This window comes from Nuphar pumila, chromosome 7, assembly GCF_984573655.1.
Source record: "Nuphar pumila chromosome 7, dmNupPumi1.hap1.1, whole genome shotgun sequence".
Classification (NCBI taxonomy): Eukaryota; Viridiplantae; Streptophyta; class Magnoliopsida; order Nymphaeales; family Nymphaeaceae; genus Nuphar; species Nuphar pumila.
Window position 1 is genome coordinate 109,096,741 of NC_143255.1, and position 14,467 is coordinate 109,111,207.

Consider the following 14,467-nt stretch of genomic DNA (forward strand, 5'->3'; position numbering starts at 1 on the left):
CTTTGTTTCAATAACTCGATATGCCTGTTTAAATTATGAAGTATCATCATTCTGGGGCATATGCTGTTCCTGGGACTGCTCATAAATTTCATTTACATCATTGATGGTGACTTGTCTTATGTGTGGTCAAAAGAAAAAATGAATTTTGGAATCTTAACAGTGACTGAACTTTTGTGTATTTGCACAATGTTAGCTTTCTTCACTAGAAAATCATTTAAGAACAAGATTCTACCACTAATGCTAATTCCTTCTTTTGCCTTCTAGTTGTTCGTATGATTCCTTCAAATAGTCTTGATGGCACTCCCTTCAGCTATTCAGTTTTCAGAACCTTTACAGTTTAAATTCTGAATTCACTTCTAATATTGGGGTCTTCAATGCCAGGTTCATTAATGTTTGGCACTGGGCAGAGCAGCCTAGAAAGGTATGTGCTTGGACCAAGATATCACAAAAGCAAACCACTACTACTATAATAATAATGTTATTATTATTGTTGTTGCTGTAGTTGTCAACATAATCTATATAGACTTGAAAGCTATTGATCTTGTTGTTCTATATGTCAAAAGATATAAATCTAAATTTTTTTGAACGCTTTATGTTGTTTCATTACTTACTCCCGTGTGGAAGTATAAGGCACCTTTATTTCTGCAGATGTAAATCATCGCAGTGATCTGTAAAAGGTTTATTTTGAAAAATAAATTATTGTTTTTACTGGCGCAAAAACTGCGCCAGTAAAAGATCCTTCTATTTTTTTGAAAGATCTTTACTGGCACAGTTTTGTGCCAGTATTAATTTTTTGTTGGCTCAGTTATGCGCTAGTAAAAGATCTTTCAATTTTGTGAAAGATATTTACTAGCGCAGTTATGCGCCAGTATTAACTTTTTGCTAGTGCAAATTTGCACCAGCAAAAATATAATTTTCCTGACAGTGTAAAAGTTTCACCAGAAAACCCATTAACAGTTGTACCTTTCTTGGCTCTACTGCTGGCGCACATTCTTGCACCAACAAAGGTTTTTACTGGCACTATTAGTGCGCCAGCGAGTTGATATGGTTGACATTTATTCTTTGAGACATTGGCATCTATCTTCGGCATTCACTGGCATTGTTCTCTGATAACATTTCAGCATTACATACCACCATTAAACCTGCCTTTTACTCCATACTGAAACATGTGGAGATAGACTATCACTTTGTCAAAGAGAATGCGGCTTTGGAAACTCTTATTTATGAAATATGTTTCTTCTTCAAAACTGGTTGCAGATGTCTTTACTAAGGCTCTACCACGATCTCAGTTTGAAGGTCTGAAAATCAAACTTGTACTCCCCATTCCTCTCACATCCAGTTTGAGGAGGCATGATAGTGAGAAGTTCCAAATCCACAATCCAGATTCTAGAAAGGATGACAATAAGAGTGGTGCCAAGAAGATATGCTCAAATACAAATTCAAATATGGTAAAAACCATTATGGACGTAAGTGCATTGCATTTTTGGCATGAGCATCACCCATTAAGTCTTGAAGGAGTATGTGTTCACCATCATCATCTGCAGTTGGATCTAATGTTGTCCCCATAATAACGTCGTTCAACATTTCTTCAACCCGATTATGAACCTTTGCACTGCATCTACTTGGGTTTGAGTCACACTCATATATGACTAAATATATTTCATGGTATAACCACGTCCAATCAAGTGAAGTTTGATCAATGGTACAACTTTATATTTTTTATTCTTGCAGTCCTAACATAGGCATCGCATTCTACCAGTGGAATCGGCATGAGCACATAACACTTTAATAAATCGATCAATTTTAGATGTATAAAGTTCAAAACTTCTATTGTGAATGTGTATTCACGATTGATTCATATTCACAAACGGTGACCACACTATATTCAACAAGAGAATCTTTGATCAGTGGCATTTACAAATAAAAACACAAATTCTAAAAAATGCCTATAAATTATCTAAAGTTGAGAGAAGGCATATATATATATATATATATATATATATATATATATATATATATACATGAGTCACTAGAATATGAAAAGTAAAATATGAGAACTAGCTAACCGGACACTCATAGCTCATCTTTTAGTAGCAATATCTCAAGGATAGTCCGATTTACTTCCATCTTTTGTTCTTTATATACCATTCTTAATGGCAGATTTACGAAAATAACACGTCTTGTGACCTTTCAGTCATGTCAATCTTGCATGTTTTAGAACTAGAAATGAGGGCTAATATTCTAAATCCCTAGACTAAAGACAGCTCACGTTCCAATTTGAGTTGGTGACTTGAAAATTTTGTTGTAATAGTGAAAGATAATCAAATACTTTTTCCTTGAGTTTGTCCAGAGAGAGAGAGAGGGTTGCGACAAAAGTAATTTGTTAACTTTATGAAAATTGTTTGTGAGAAGGAAAATAATGTATATAGGGGAAAGAAAAGATTGAACTTGATGAGGAGGATTCGGTCTACAAGAAGAAGAAACTTTCAAATATAAAAAGTAAGCAAGGGAAAGAGTGACCTGTGGGGCAAAGATGTACCTTCTCCACAGAATTTTCTTTTAATCTCTTTATACTTTTCTGTCTAGATCAATTATGAAAACTTTTCATCACAACACTACACTTGTCTGTCAGTTTAAACAATTCAAATGTTATCAATTATCAAGGGCACACCACACCAACCAACTTCATCATAAGAGACTGGTTGTGATTTGACAATGAATTCATAAAGGGATCTATCAAGGAAAGAAAAACATTATCTACAGTAAACATAATGGTGGGGATAGTGTTGCTATGATGATAACAACTACAAGAAAAAAGAGACTTCAAGCACTCATCAGTATTTTCACTGAACATAAATAAAACAAAGCAATCAAAATACAACTTTAACTTTTCTTGAGAGAGGAACTTTAACAGTATTATAGAATTGGAACTCCACAAACTGCTGACAGAATCTCTTCTCAAGGCCCTCCACAGTGACCTTAACAGCCTTGGAATGTGCCTCGCCATTAAATATTAACGTTAGGTTTTAATGGCAATATTTAATGGCCAAATAATGTCATCATGTATCTTTAACGACGATAATTACAATGCTCTTATAGGTATGTTTATAACGACGACGTGTTTACCGTAGTTTATCAATAGTGGCGACATTTATTATTGTTGCTATTGACCATCATCCTCGTAGTGGCCATATAATGTCGCCGTTATAAACATACCTATAACAACGATATGTAAGGTCACCTCTATAGGTCTCATTATAACGGTGACATAGTTAACGGCCATATAATATTGCCATTACAAACATACATATAACTGTGATATTTTAAGACATTGTTATAGACATGTTCATAATGGCAACATTTGATCGGGGCCAAGGCATTCACGGGGAATTCTAAAGTCCCCGTTATTGCTTAGTCAATAGAGGCAACTTTTTATGTTGTCGTTAAAGAGTGGCTGCTATTGACCCTCATCCTTGTAATGCACGTTAGCCACCATCTTCATCTTCTCTCTAATTTACCTTTAGTATGAACATGAAGCGCGCAATAGATGGAGAAGGAGAACCATCATCCAAGACTATATATAAAATTGTGCTGAAAATGGATGTATCATCACTAACTTGTAGATGTCAATATGCATCTTTATATGTTTAAGAGTTGGGTGTTGGTGCAAATGGACTTAAGTGCAAACTACAAAATGAATGAAAATTTTGGGGTTGCTTTTCTTTTTGAAAATTTTGATTATATAGATGTGATTTACATGCTTGATTTTATAAGAATCGGCTCTTGGAGCGTGTGATTCCTGCATGTATATTTTAAAAGGGTTTGAAAATCAAGGTCCAAAATTTTCATGAACATTCAAATCTCAAAAAAAATGTACTTTTTCATCCAAAAAGGTCAATTCAAGTGTCGATTCTCAGCAAATGGACTGTGCTGAACACATCTTTGGGGTCGGATTTGCAAAACAACACATCGAAAATACCTCATCTGTACATAGTTCACACCTAATTCCATCAGCATATACTCTCAATCCCACATTAGAATGCATTTTAGATATCTGAAACACCGGCTCCAGCCGTGCAGGTTGCTCCACGAATACGTCATTAGTAGTTAAAAAATGGATGATTAAAGCTTCTCAATCACAAAAGCATGGTTTCTGTCATCAGGAAAACAGAACCATGAAAAAGAAATTTTGGCCTTTTCAAGTTGTCTCTTGTAAAACTTGCCACAGTTGGGTGAGTATGCCCCTTTCACACCAACAGGGAAAAGAAGTCTTTTCTTCTTTGGTTTTTCTTTCTTTTTACTCTTCTGATTCACCTCCATCTCCCTCTCCACGTGCGTGTAAAGGGATCCATCTGTCTTTGGTCTGTAATGTGTGAAAGCATCCTTGAGGCATTATCTTAGATGCATAGTTTCATAAAGTTGGGATTATCTGTTTCCTGTTCAAATATGGTACTTGTTATGCAGGAATCATTTTCTTCCACGCCTTTACATTGCAATCCTAAGTACTACTCCTTTCATGTTACCTTGCTATTCTCTAAGTTTACCAAGACACTTGAAGTACCATCATTCATGTATGTGTGCCCACAAGGGTGTTTGTGTGTAGGGGTGGCAATCGGGTCGGGTTGGCGTGTCAGCATACCTCAACTCGAACCCGACCCGTTTATTAAACGGGTCGGTTGTGGCAAACATGAACCCGACCCGTTTAATAAACGGGTAACCCGACACGACCCGCCAACCCATTTAATAAATGGGTTGGGTCGGGTAAACGGGTTTTCAGGTTCGCGGGTCAGGTTGGCGGGTTGACGGATCGGGTTGGCAGGTTGGCGGGTCGGGTTGATGGGTTGACGGGTCGGGTTGGCAGGTCGGGTTGGCGGGTCGGCAGACGGGTTGGCGGGTTGGCATACCCCCAACCCGAACCCGACCTGTTTAATAAATGGGTTACGCGGGTCGACCCGTTTATTAAACGGGTTGGCTTAAGCCCAACCCGAACCCGCCTAAGAGGCGGGTTGGCGGGTCGTGTCAGAAATTGCCACCCCTACTTGTGTCTCCTGCAGAATGGGATGATGTGACAGCATACAATGTACTTTGCCAGCTCATTCTTTACATACAGTAACTACGAAGGTGGCTTGTTTATAATTACTTAGGATACAAGAAGTGATACCAGAAGCAAGTGTGAGAAAATAGTATAAACAAGGAAGCCGCATACACTTAACAAATGATGTTTGAGGCATGCTTTCTACTAGATATAAATCCAGAATTTTCACAGATTTGACTTGGAGGGTAGTTTTTTGAATTTTTTTTAAGTTGGTTCTATAATATTACCTTAGACTCCTTGCTGTATCCAGCAATACTATTAGACTGAATGTGAAATTCATAGACTTCTCCTATTTAGGAAGGCATTGTCATCTATGTTGTATATCTCAATCAATAAAGAACCACACCCACGAAGACTCAGTGTGATCGTGAACGTAGGCAATTCTCATCGAACCATGTAAAATTCTTGTTTTCATATGTGATTGTTTTTCTCCTTTTTTTTTTCAATCCATCGGTAGGTCGAAGTGTCATTCCCTAACAAGTGATTGTGAATATGTATAAGAAGCAAAAAACAAAACATGTGGGAAGCAATAGGAAGCCGAAATGAAAATAAATGAAAAACATGTAAACAAATAGAAAGCGATGTAAAATCAATCTTGGCTGCTAGACTGGCAGTCAAGGTTGGATTCTCATGGGCATTGCCCTTTTGAGTAAGCCAATGCATAGGCCCTGAGAGGAGCCCTAGCTTTGGAGTTTTACACTGCTGGCACGATGACCATAGTTATGGCAGGCTGAGCCAGTGCAATCAAGTCTTCGTGGGTGTGGTTTTTTTGGGTTATAAATTCAAGAAAAAAATGAGGTAAAATAAACAAGAAAATGAGTATGATACATTATAGGAAACCACATATATATATATAAGAAGAAGGAATAGTAAGTGCTAGAGAATCAGCTAGAAATCGAGGAGGATCATGTTTCCCATAGGAAATGCACTTTCCACTAATAGGAAGTGGGTTTCTTCATGTTTCCTCTTATCTCCCTCTGGGGAACCGTGGTGCTTCCTGTCTCGGAAGCAGCTTCCCGCACTAGGCAGTCGCTTCAGGCAACTATAGGCTTGGTCGCAACACTTGAAAGCAGAGAGTCCAATGAAACTGGCGTTAGCCAGGATTGTAGCCATATATTAGTGGGTTGCAGAGACCCTCTTGAAGAGGAAATGAATATATTGGAATGGGAACATGAATAGTTGATATTCAAAATCTGAATTCAAATATCATCTGTTCTTATTTCCCTTTCCTATTCTGTTTTCTTCTGTTTTGCTGGTGATGCCTGATCAACCACCTTTACTATCGACTACCATTCATACAGCATTTTCATATCTGTTAATAAATTTTCTTCTTTGTAAGAAGAAATTTCAATTATAATAGGAATTTGCATTGATCCAATTTGAGCAGATCTTTTAACTTTTCCAAGGTCTTGGAATAGCCTTGATTGTGGTCCCGCGCATGCATCTGTTTATGTGTAAGTATCACATATAATCTATTGAATATCGATGTTGAAAAGTCACAAGCCGCCAATCTGGTTTATGCTATCATACTGCTTCATATGCGAACCGAATGACTGCTTTTCTTTTTCTGCTTTTTACGACGAAGGAACCCTCACTGAGAACAGCGTCGCTTAATGAGCCCACATCCCTTAGAGGTAAAACTCTGGGTTGAGGACATGACCACCCTGTCTTACGTGACCCAACTGTGATAAAGCAACTGCAGCCCCCATCCGCCATCAGGATTTGATCCTGGGCCTTCAGCTTGACAGAAGACCCTGCAGACCACATGGGTAACCACTGCGGTCCATCAGATAGTCTGTCAATTTTTCAAGTCCTAATAATCTGTTGCCAACAAACAGCGACAGTTCGGATTTTTGCCACTAATAATCTATAGTGGCATATACCAACTGCCACTATAGCGAAAATAATGCTGCAATAGCGCACGGTGGAAGTGGTGCTGGGTAATCTAGCGGCACTTGTTATTACCACTAAAATTATATAGTGGCAATGGCGAATGCGGCTATTGATATTCAAGGGAAGCACATCTACAGAGATTTAGTGGCATTAGGAAAATGCCATCTGTTTAACAGTTCAAAAATTCGCCACTATATGCCTACAGCGGCAAATGATGAACCACTGCTTGACAATTAGTGGCAAGTAGGATGCTTTTAGTGACATTTCCTAGTGGTACTAAAGATCATTTTCCTTCGTGTGACTGTTTGAAGAGGTACATATCATCCCCCTGGTTTTACCTGTTCTGAACCTCTTATACAGACACCATTTGTTGCATCTACCTCATTACCTCCTATCAAGATGGTGCAAGAAGATTCGAAGAAGCAAAGTTAACCTAGAACGAGGGAAGTGGAGATCCTTGATGAAATTTCTAATTCCCTGTTTGGATGACAAGCTGCAAAACCTAGATTTGTAGAAACTCAGTTAAACCAGGTTTTTAGCAACTGAGTTTGACAAAAACCTGATTTCCACAATTGCTAGTCATGTGAACATGAGGATTGGTGTAGGGGTGGGCATCGGGCCAGCCCGCTAATGGACCAGGCTGCCGTTTACTAAGGGGCCAGGTTTTGGCCCTATTCTTAACGGGCTCGGGTTTGAAGAGAAGCCCATGGCTCGGACCATTGGCCCAACGGGCCAATGTAAAGAGGATCGGGTCCAGCCCTGTCCAAACCCATTTATAGGTTATTTTTTAATAAAATTAATACATTAATTCTTAGAATACAAAAAAATGAATTGAATGAAAAAAACATAAAATTCAAAATAACACAAAACATTTAAAAGCCTTTTTTATATCGTGCTATGATATTTCCAAAATAAGAGATATACAGCTTGAAATGGATTCAACCATGGGTTTTATGCTATGGATGCAAAAGCCACATCCACCCATGTTATTATGATGCCCAAAAATTGCTGCAAAGAACAGAGCACCGTGGACTGTGTCAACATATTATCAGATGTATCATGATATGATGCTACACAATGTAAGAAAGGTAAACAGTAATAATTAACAAATAGTAAGTTTTCATGCAACTAATTAGGTAAACAGTAATAGTTATCCAAGTTACTATATAATAGTTGATTTTTAAAAAAATTATATTATTAAATAAATTAAGCCCATCGAACCTGCCCAGTAACCCGTGGACGGGGGCCCTAGCCCGGCCCACGTATATAATGGTCTGGGATTCGGTCCAAGGCCTAAAATCATGGCCCAAACCCGGCCCATGGCGGGCCTGGTTGAGTTGGCCCATCGGACCGCCCGTCCGGTTGCCCACCCCTAGATTGATAGGCTTGCAATGGATATATATGTCCTAAAAACCACCTTTTATAATTGTGGTTTTTATCTCTCATGCTCTTTTATGCTAGTCAGGTGGTTGTTCACCCAGATACTCACCAAACTTTAGTATCCTTTTAATGAAAAAAAAGAAACATAATCACCAAAGGCAAGCAAGACAATCAGCATAATGACGGTCTAAACTATGAGATGTGTTGCCCATTGTAAATGTATGAGTGGTAAAAGTATCCTGACACTATAGCTAACAGCTAGTGATACCTTTTATAATATATGAACATCTCCTCCATGACTCAAATATAATAACACTACCATTTCATCACTTGCTGCTTTATAGAATATTGTCATTAACATCAGAAATTCTCATCATGTTGCAGAAACGAATCAAGCAAAATTTTACATTGTTTGTGATTCGCCTATGGCCTACCATACGTAATTTTCAAACTGGAATATGTTTACCAACCAAATATGTTTGCTGGTATGAATCAAGATTTTCATAGGTTTTTTTTACAAATCTAACCCTGCTGAGGCATGGTCCATTTGCTAGGAATCAACTATTGGATCATCGTAATCGGATAAAAAAATGTGACTTTTTATGCTTGAATATTTATGAAAATTCTAAGTTGTTGATTTTCAACCCTTAAAATATTCTTCTTATGCATAGTAATTGAATGATCCAGAAGTCTATTTCTACAAAACCAAATGTTTAGATCTGAAATTTTCAAAAAAAAAGTAAAAAAACCTATAAAAATCTTGGTTCATACGAGCAAACATATTTTAGTTACCCTATATATAGTTTTTTAAAAGTTTGTGAATAAGAACAAACTTTTGTTTGTTGCTACATTTTAGCGGTGGGATGTCACTGAACGGGATTTTATCCAATACCTGGCCGAGTTCAATTCTATCTAGTTGCAGTCGGTAAACCAAAACCATGTCTAATTATAATCAGATGCCGATATGGTTTGATTTTTTATGGCTGAATCCAACAAATATATGAATTTGATGGATATTCTCCCGTTTAGATGTAAAAAAGCAGATCTGGTACGAGCATTTCACCATCAAAATTAGAACCAGTTTAGCCAACATCTGATCACTCGAATATGGTATTGGCTACAATCATCTCATCTGAATTCGAACCGTTTACATCATAATTTTAGGAGATCCTAGAAATTTAGTAATTGATAAGGCTGGAAAATGAGTTGAATGAGACTCGAATATGGCCGGCTAACACCATATGAGCTCCATCCAACCATTGTAAATGTATCAGGGTTGTATAATACCCCTTGTTTTTTAAAACCAAGGTGGCTTAGTCTTCCTCTTTCCAAGGAAGACGTGGGACTCAACAATGAGCTTTCCATGTTTAGCTTTCTGACCTTTTATGGGTGACAGTAAGCTAACAGCGAGTGATGCCTTTTATAATATGTGAACAACTCCTCCATGACAGTATAATAACTACCGTTTGATCACTTTCTGGTTCATGAAAAACTGTCATAGAAAGAACCATGTAAAATTTCAGAGTTTATCATTGGTGTATGGCCAACTATATGAATCATGCAAAATCTTCAAACTTGATATGGTTTTATGTAGATTTTGAAAGTTTGGAAGGAGTCTTTCAAAGACAGCAAATACATATAAAATTGTTCGTATGATAGAGAGAAGAGAGAGTGCCTGCAATGGATCAATACCAGAATGCAGCCACTGCCTTTGCCTCCATTGGCCGTTCCCTCCTCAGCCTGCGTCGGAACCAGCTCGTGACACCCGTAGACCGTGACAACAATCAACACCGCCATGATGACTATCAAAAACTTGTAGCAGACACCTTCCTCGACCTTGCCTCATCAAGCAACAACCAAGTTCTTTCTCTGTCATGGCTCCTCAGACTCCTTAATTCCTTCATCTACTGCCATGAGCATTTCACATCTGCTGTGCTCCTGCACTGCCCCAAACACGGCCTCATCACCGACCTCTTTGAACGTTCCCTCAAGGTGCTGGACCTTTGCGTTGCCATTGGAGAAGTCCTGGACCACCTCTACCTCTGCCATTCCCATGCAAAGATCGTAGTCCATGCATTGTCCGACCCCATGACCAAATTACATGTCACGTGTGCAAAGAAAGCACTTGGTGAATTGATCAAGTTGCTAGGTGAGGACGATGGCGCAGGAAACCAATCAACTGGCCAGAAGGCAAATGAGCGAGGCAATCTCCGCACCCTCCTTCTTGCCATAGGCAACAACTTTATGGCACCCCCGCGGAACGTTGATAACAGCTTTGTAGTCCATGTTTACACCATGAGCTGCGTCTTGGTGTTTGTCATGTGGGTGTTGGCAGTGGCTGTTGCATGTGGAGACAGAGGGATTGCCACAAGATTGGTTGTGCCTGCACCACCGGTCCGGCAGTTTGAATGGGCTACGCCAATGGTGGCCCTCCAGGAGAGGATATTGGAGGAGTGGCGGAAGAGAGGGAAAGAAGGAAGTGGTGTGGCTGGTTTGATGGAAGAGCTGCAGACATTGGACCGGTGCAATCGGAATCTGGTAGAACTGACTGGCTCAGATCATTTTCTGATGGAGGAAGACAAAGTAACTGAGGTCAGGAAGCAATTGCTAGAGCTGAAGCAAGTGAGCCATAGCTTGGAGGAAGGACTGAAGATCTTCAGGAGGCAGGTCAGGGAAGCATTTCACCAGATCATAAAAAGCCGGAATGAGATTCTGCACCGTCTTTGCAGGTCTGCTGATTCTCAGAACCCTTTCCTGTTTTCCATTTCTAATAAGGCCGTTTATGCATGTACAAAATTATTCTAATCAGCTTGTTCCATCATCATCTTCTCCATGCAGTGGACAGAATACGCATGATAAACCTCCAAGCGGCCTCAGATTAGGTGCTAAGCTCGACACCTCTGATGCTGAAAGTCGACCATTACCACACCCAATGTGATCTCTTATGACATGGTATTATGGAATACAGCCCAGCTTAGATTACCATTAACTCTGTACATTATGCTGGCTAACATCACCTCTTTACAAACTCAGGCTTATCATTTCCAATTTGATTAAGAATTCAGGCATTACAACCTATCCACCCACACACACACACACATGCCCATCTTTTATCTGAAGAGAATTTAATCAAAGGACCCTGTGCAACTTTCTCTGGGGAAAAAAATTCTTATCTGAAGGACAAAGGGGGCTTTGATTCCCAGAAATTTCCCAAGTCATGTCCTACCTAGCTTTCATAAAAATCAATTATTCATGCCTTGTATCCACATCACATGCATGTGTATATCGATGTTACACAGGTAGTATGGCTGTGATAGTGTGATGCATCTATTTGATTGTCATCTTTACAAAGGTAACATTCCCATGCATCCCCATAAGGTAAATACCCCTCTGAAGTTGTGGAAGAACATGAATCAGTCATTATGGCTGCTCTGTCTACATATCAATATATCATAAATGTAACATATCAATCTCTTTATGTAATTCACTAATAAAACATCTCCACACATTGTGTTTTTCCAAAATACTGCAAGAGGAAAAAAAATAACTAGCTTGAATAGTGGTTACTTCAAGGATTCAACATTTAAATAGTGATATGCCTTAGCTCTAGGGCTGCAAATGAGTCCAGTTCAATTGAACCTTCAATGCAATTCTGACACTAAAACAAGCTTGTTTTCAGCATTTTTTAGCATATCAAGTTCCATATAAATCTACAGATTCTGATTCAACTCTACTTCATCCGGTCTCATTTGAATTATTACCTATTGCTTCAAGTTCAGATCCAAATACAGATCAACCATAGCCCAGGGCTGAGATCTGACTACTTGCTACATGAAAACTGGCAGTTAATTCACAGAGAATCCAATTGCATGTGACAAAAACACTAAATTAAAGTGGGAAACCCACACATGCAGAGTTTTGTGAATTATCGCAATGCGCTTTATATAAGTGGGAAAATTCACGCTATTCCAGTACAAAGGAAATTGATCTACAAACAGGATACCTTCTGAGATATGTAAGATATATGAAACAGAGGAAATTCAGCTGAATGGATAGGAAAAAACGATTTCAGCTTTAAAGAGAAGGAAAAGAACTCTTATGGGTTAGAAAATGCCTTCTGTCTCTTCTTTTTTATTCTCAATGATGGAATCAACCCCTTTGATATATAGGAAATGATTGATTTTAAAATGCTACAATAAATTGAATGTCTCGATATTTTACTGATACATGTGCAAGGGATGGAAAACAAATAATATCTTTCACTTATCCACCCAGTTTATCTATTTTCTTTTGGAAATGATACAGGAATGTCAGCTTTTAAGAGTCTTTGGACAGAACACGGCTGCAACGCCGTAAACTACTTGGTGGCACATTATGAATGATACAACATAAATGTTGACACAGATAATAATGGAACCCACACCATGATTCTGCACTGCAAGGGCAAAATAGAACATAGTGTCTCTCTGTTGGACACTGTATTTTTCTTTGAAAGAAGGACGCTGGGGGGGTACCCCGAATAGTTGGACACATAGTATGAAACCAGAAACAAGCAATTTCTAATTTAAATATGAAATAGGTTGGAGATTCATTCACCTTTTTATCAGTCTAAGTGGTTCACTAATACCAAGCACACCTGCAAAATTTTGTTGTAGGGTACTAGCTAGCAATTAAAGAATTAACATATTATATCAAAAGTGCAATGCTTTGTCCATCAAGATTCTCAAACACATTAACAGGAGATGGTTATGCATTACAAGTGTAGCCAGTTCTGCAGTATCTGCCTTTTGGAACATGGAATGCATTTGTATGTACGAGAGTCCTTGTGAGATACCCTAAGCATTGATAGCAACCACGAAACAAATCAGCAATAACTGCTATACTTTCTTTTGCAACTCTATCAGGGTCGCAATGTAGTATATTCTGTGCATGGACTTATGGCTCAGTGTATATTCATAAAGTCGTTAGCAAACGAGTGCAACCTTGGCAGGAGATGAAGGTGATCATTTTCCATTCCCATCAAGTACCCAGAAAGCATGTTGAACTTAAGCCCTAATTCACATTCTCAACAATAAGAACTCTTCTACAAACAATCTCACCATACACTTGACCGCCCACCACAATGATTCGATTGTAGCAGTCATTTCCAACATTAGCATGGGGGGATCTCTTATCCCTCTCTCGGATAAGAGCAATATATTGTTTTCTAGTGGGAAGATTTCTAATTGTCAGATATTTCTACAATGAATATACATCAATTCAGAGGCAACAAGCTCCTGCATGAGCACACAATTAAAGAATGATCTCACACAAAGTAGTGACATGCCATCTGAGGAATTACACCAACTAACTCACTCTTCCTACCAAATGAGCTCATGTTCCTAACGCATTCGCGCATCTCATATAACCGATCTATGAAGTTCATGCATGCACCATTGTTCCAGTAATTCCTGAATCAATTCCAATTCATCAATTTCACATACAGGTAGAGTTGTGGTGCATGGTATCATATTTCCAACTAGAACAGGAAAAAGCTTTTTTTTTAAGTAAAAAGAAAAGAAAAGGTTCGTGCTTTTGAATATGGAGACATGCAAAAGCACAAGAGCGTGATCAAATTAACACTGCTAATAGTGGTCATATCTATAGATTACCAAACCAATGCAATGGGAAGTTGCAAATAGCAACAGAAAAAAAAGAAAAAAGGAAGGAGGCAAAACATGATCCTTATTTTAATCAATACCTCAACAAGAAATTCATCGCGCAAGAAAATAGAAAGCAGATATACTACTTGTTGGACATATGTCATGATATTCATACTATAAACGCAAAATCCAGTCATAAGACCCTAAATCAAGAAATGGGTAGCTGCTATTTTAGCTTAACAGGGACACCAATCCTTGAATTCGTTATTTTTCCGTTGAAAAACAGACACCCATCTTGGCGAAACGAAGATGGCGACAAGAATGATGGCTCGCCGAAGGATGGGAAGGATCGGACGACCTCAGTTGGCCGAAATTTGTGGGGATCGTAGGAAGACCAAATTGCCAACGCAAGCCCCATCAAATCAAGGTTTCTTAGAGGGTCCTTGGTAACATTTCG

The 14,467-nt window shown here is 38.6% G+C and overlaps 1 protein-coding gene across 1 annotated transcript; it reads left to right on the top strand.

The window, feature by feature from the left end:
- The first annotated feature begins 9,974 nt into the window (after positions 1-9,974).
- LOC149832868 (protein BYPASS1-LIKE-like) lies at positions 9,975-11,448 on the top strand. The gene has a single exon (XM_090012619.1). The coding sequence runs from the start codon at positions 10,049-10,051 to the stop codon at positions 11,171-11,173; it is 1,125 nt and encodes a 374-aa protein (XP_089868745.1). The 5' UTR covers positions 9,975-10,048; the 3' UTR covers positions 11,174-11,448.
- The last annotated feature ends 3,019 nt before the right edge of the window (positions 11,449-14,467 follow it).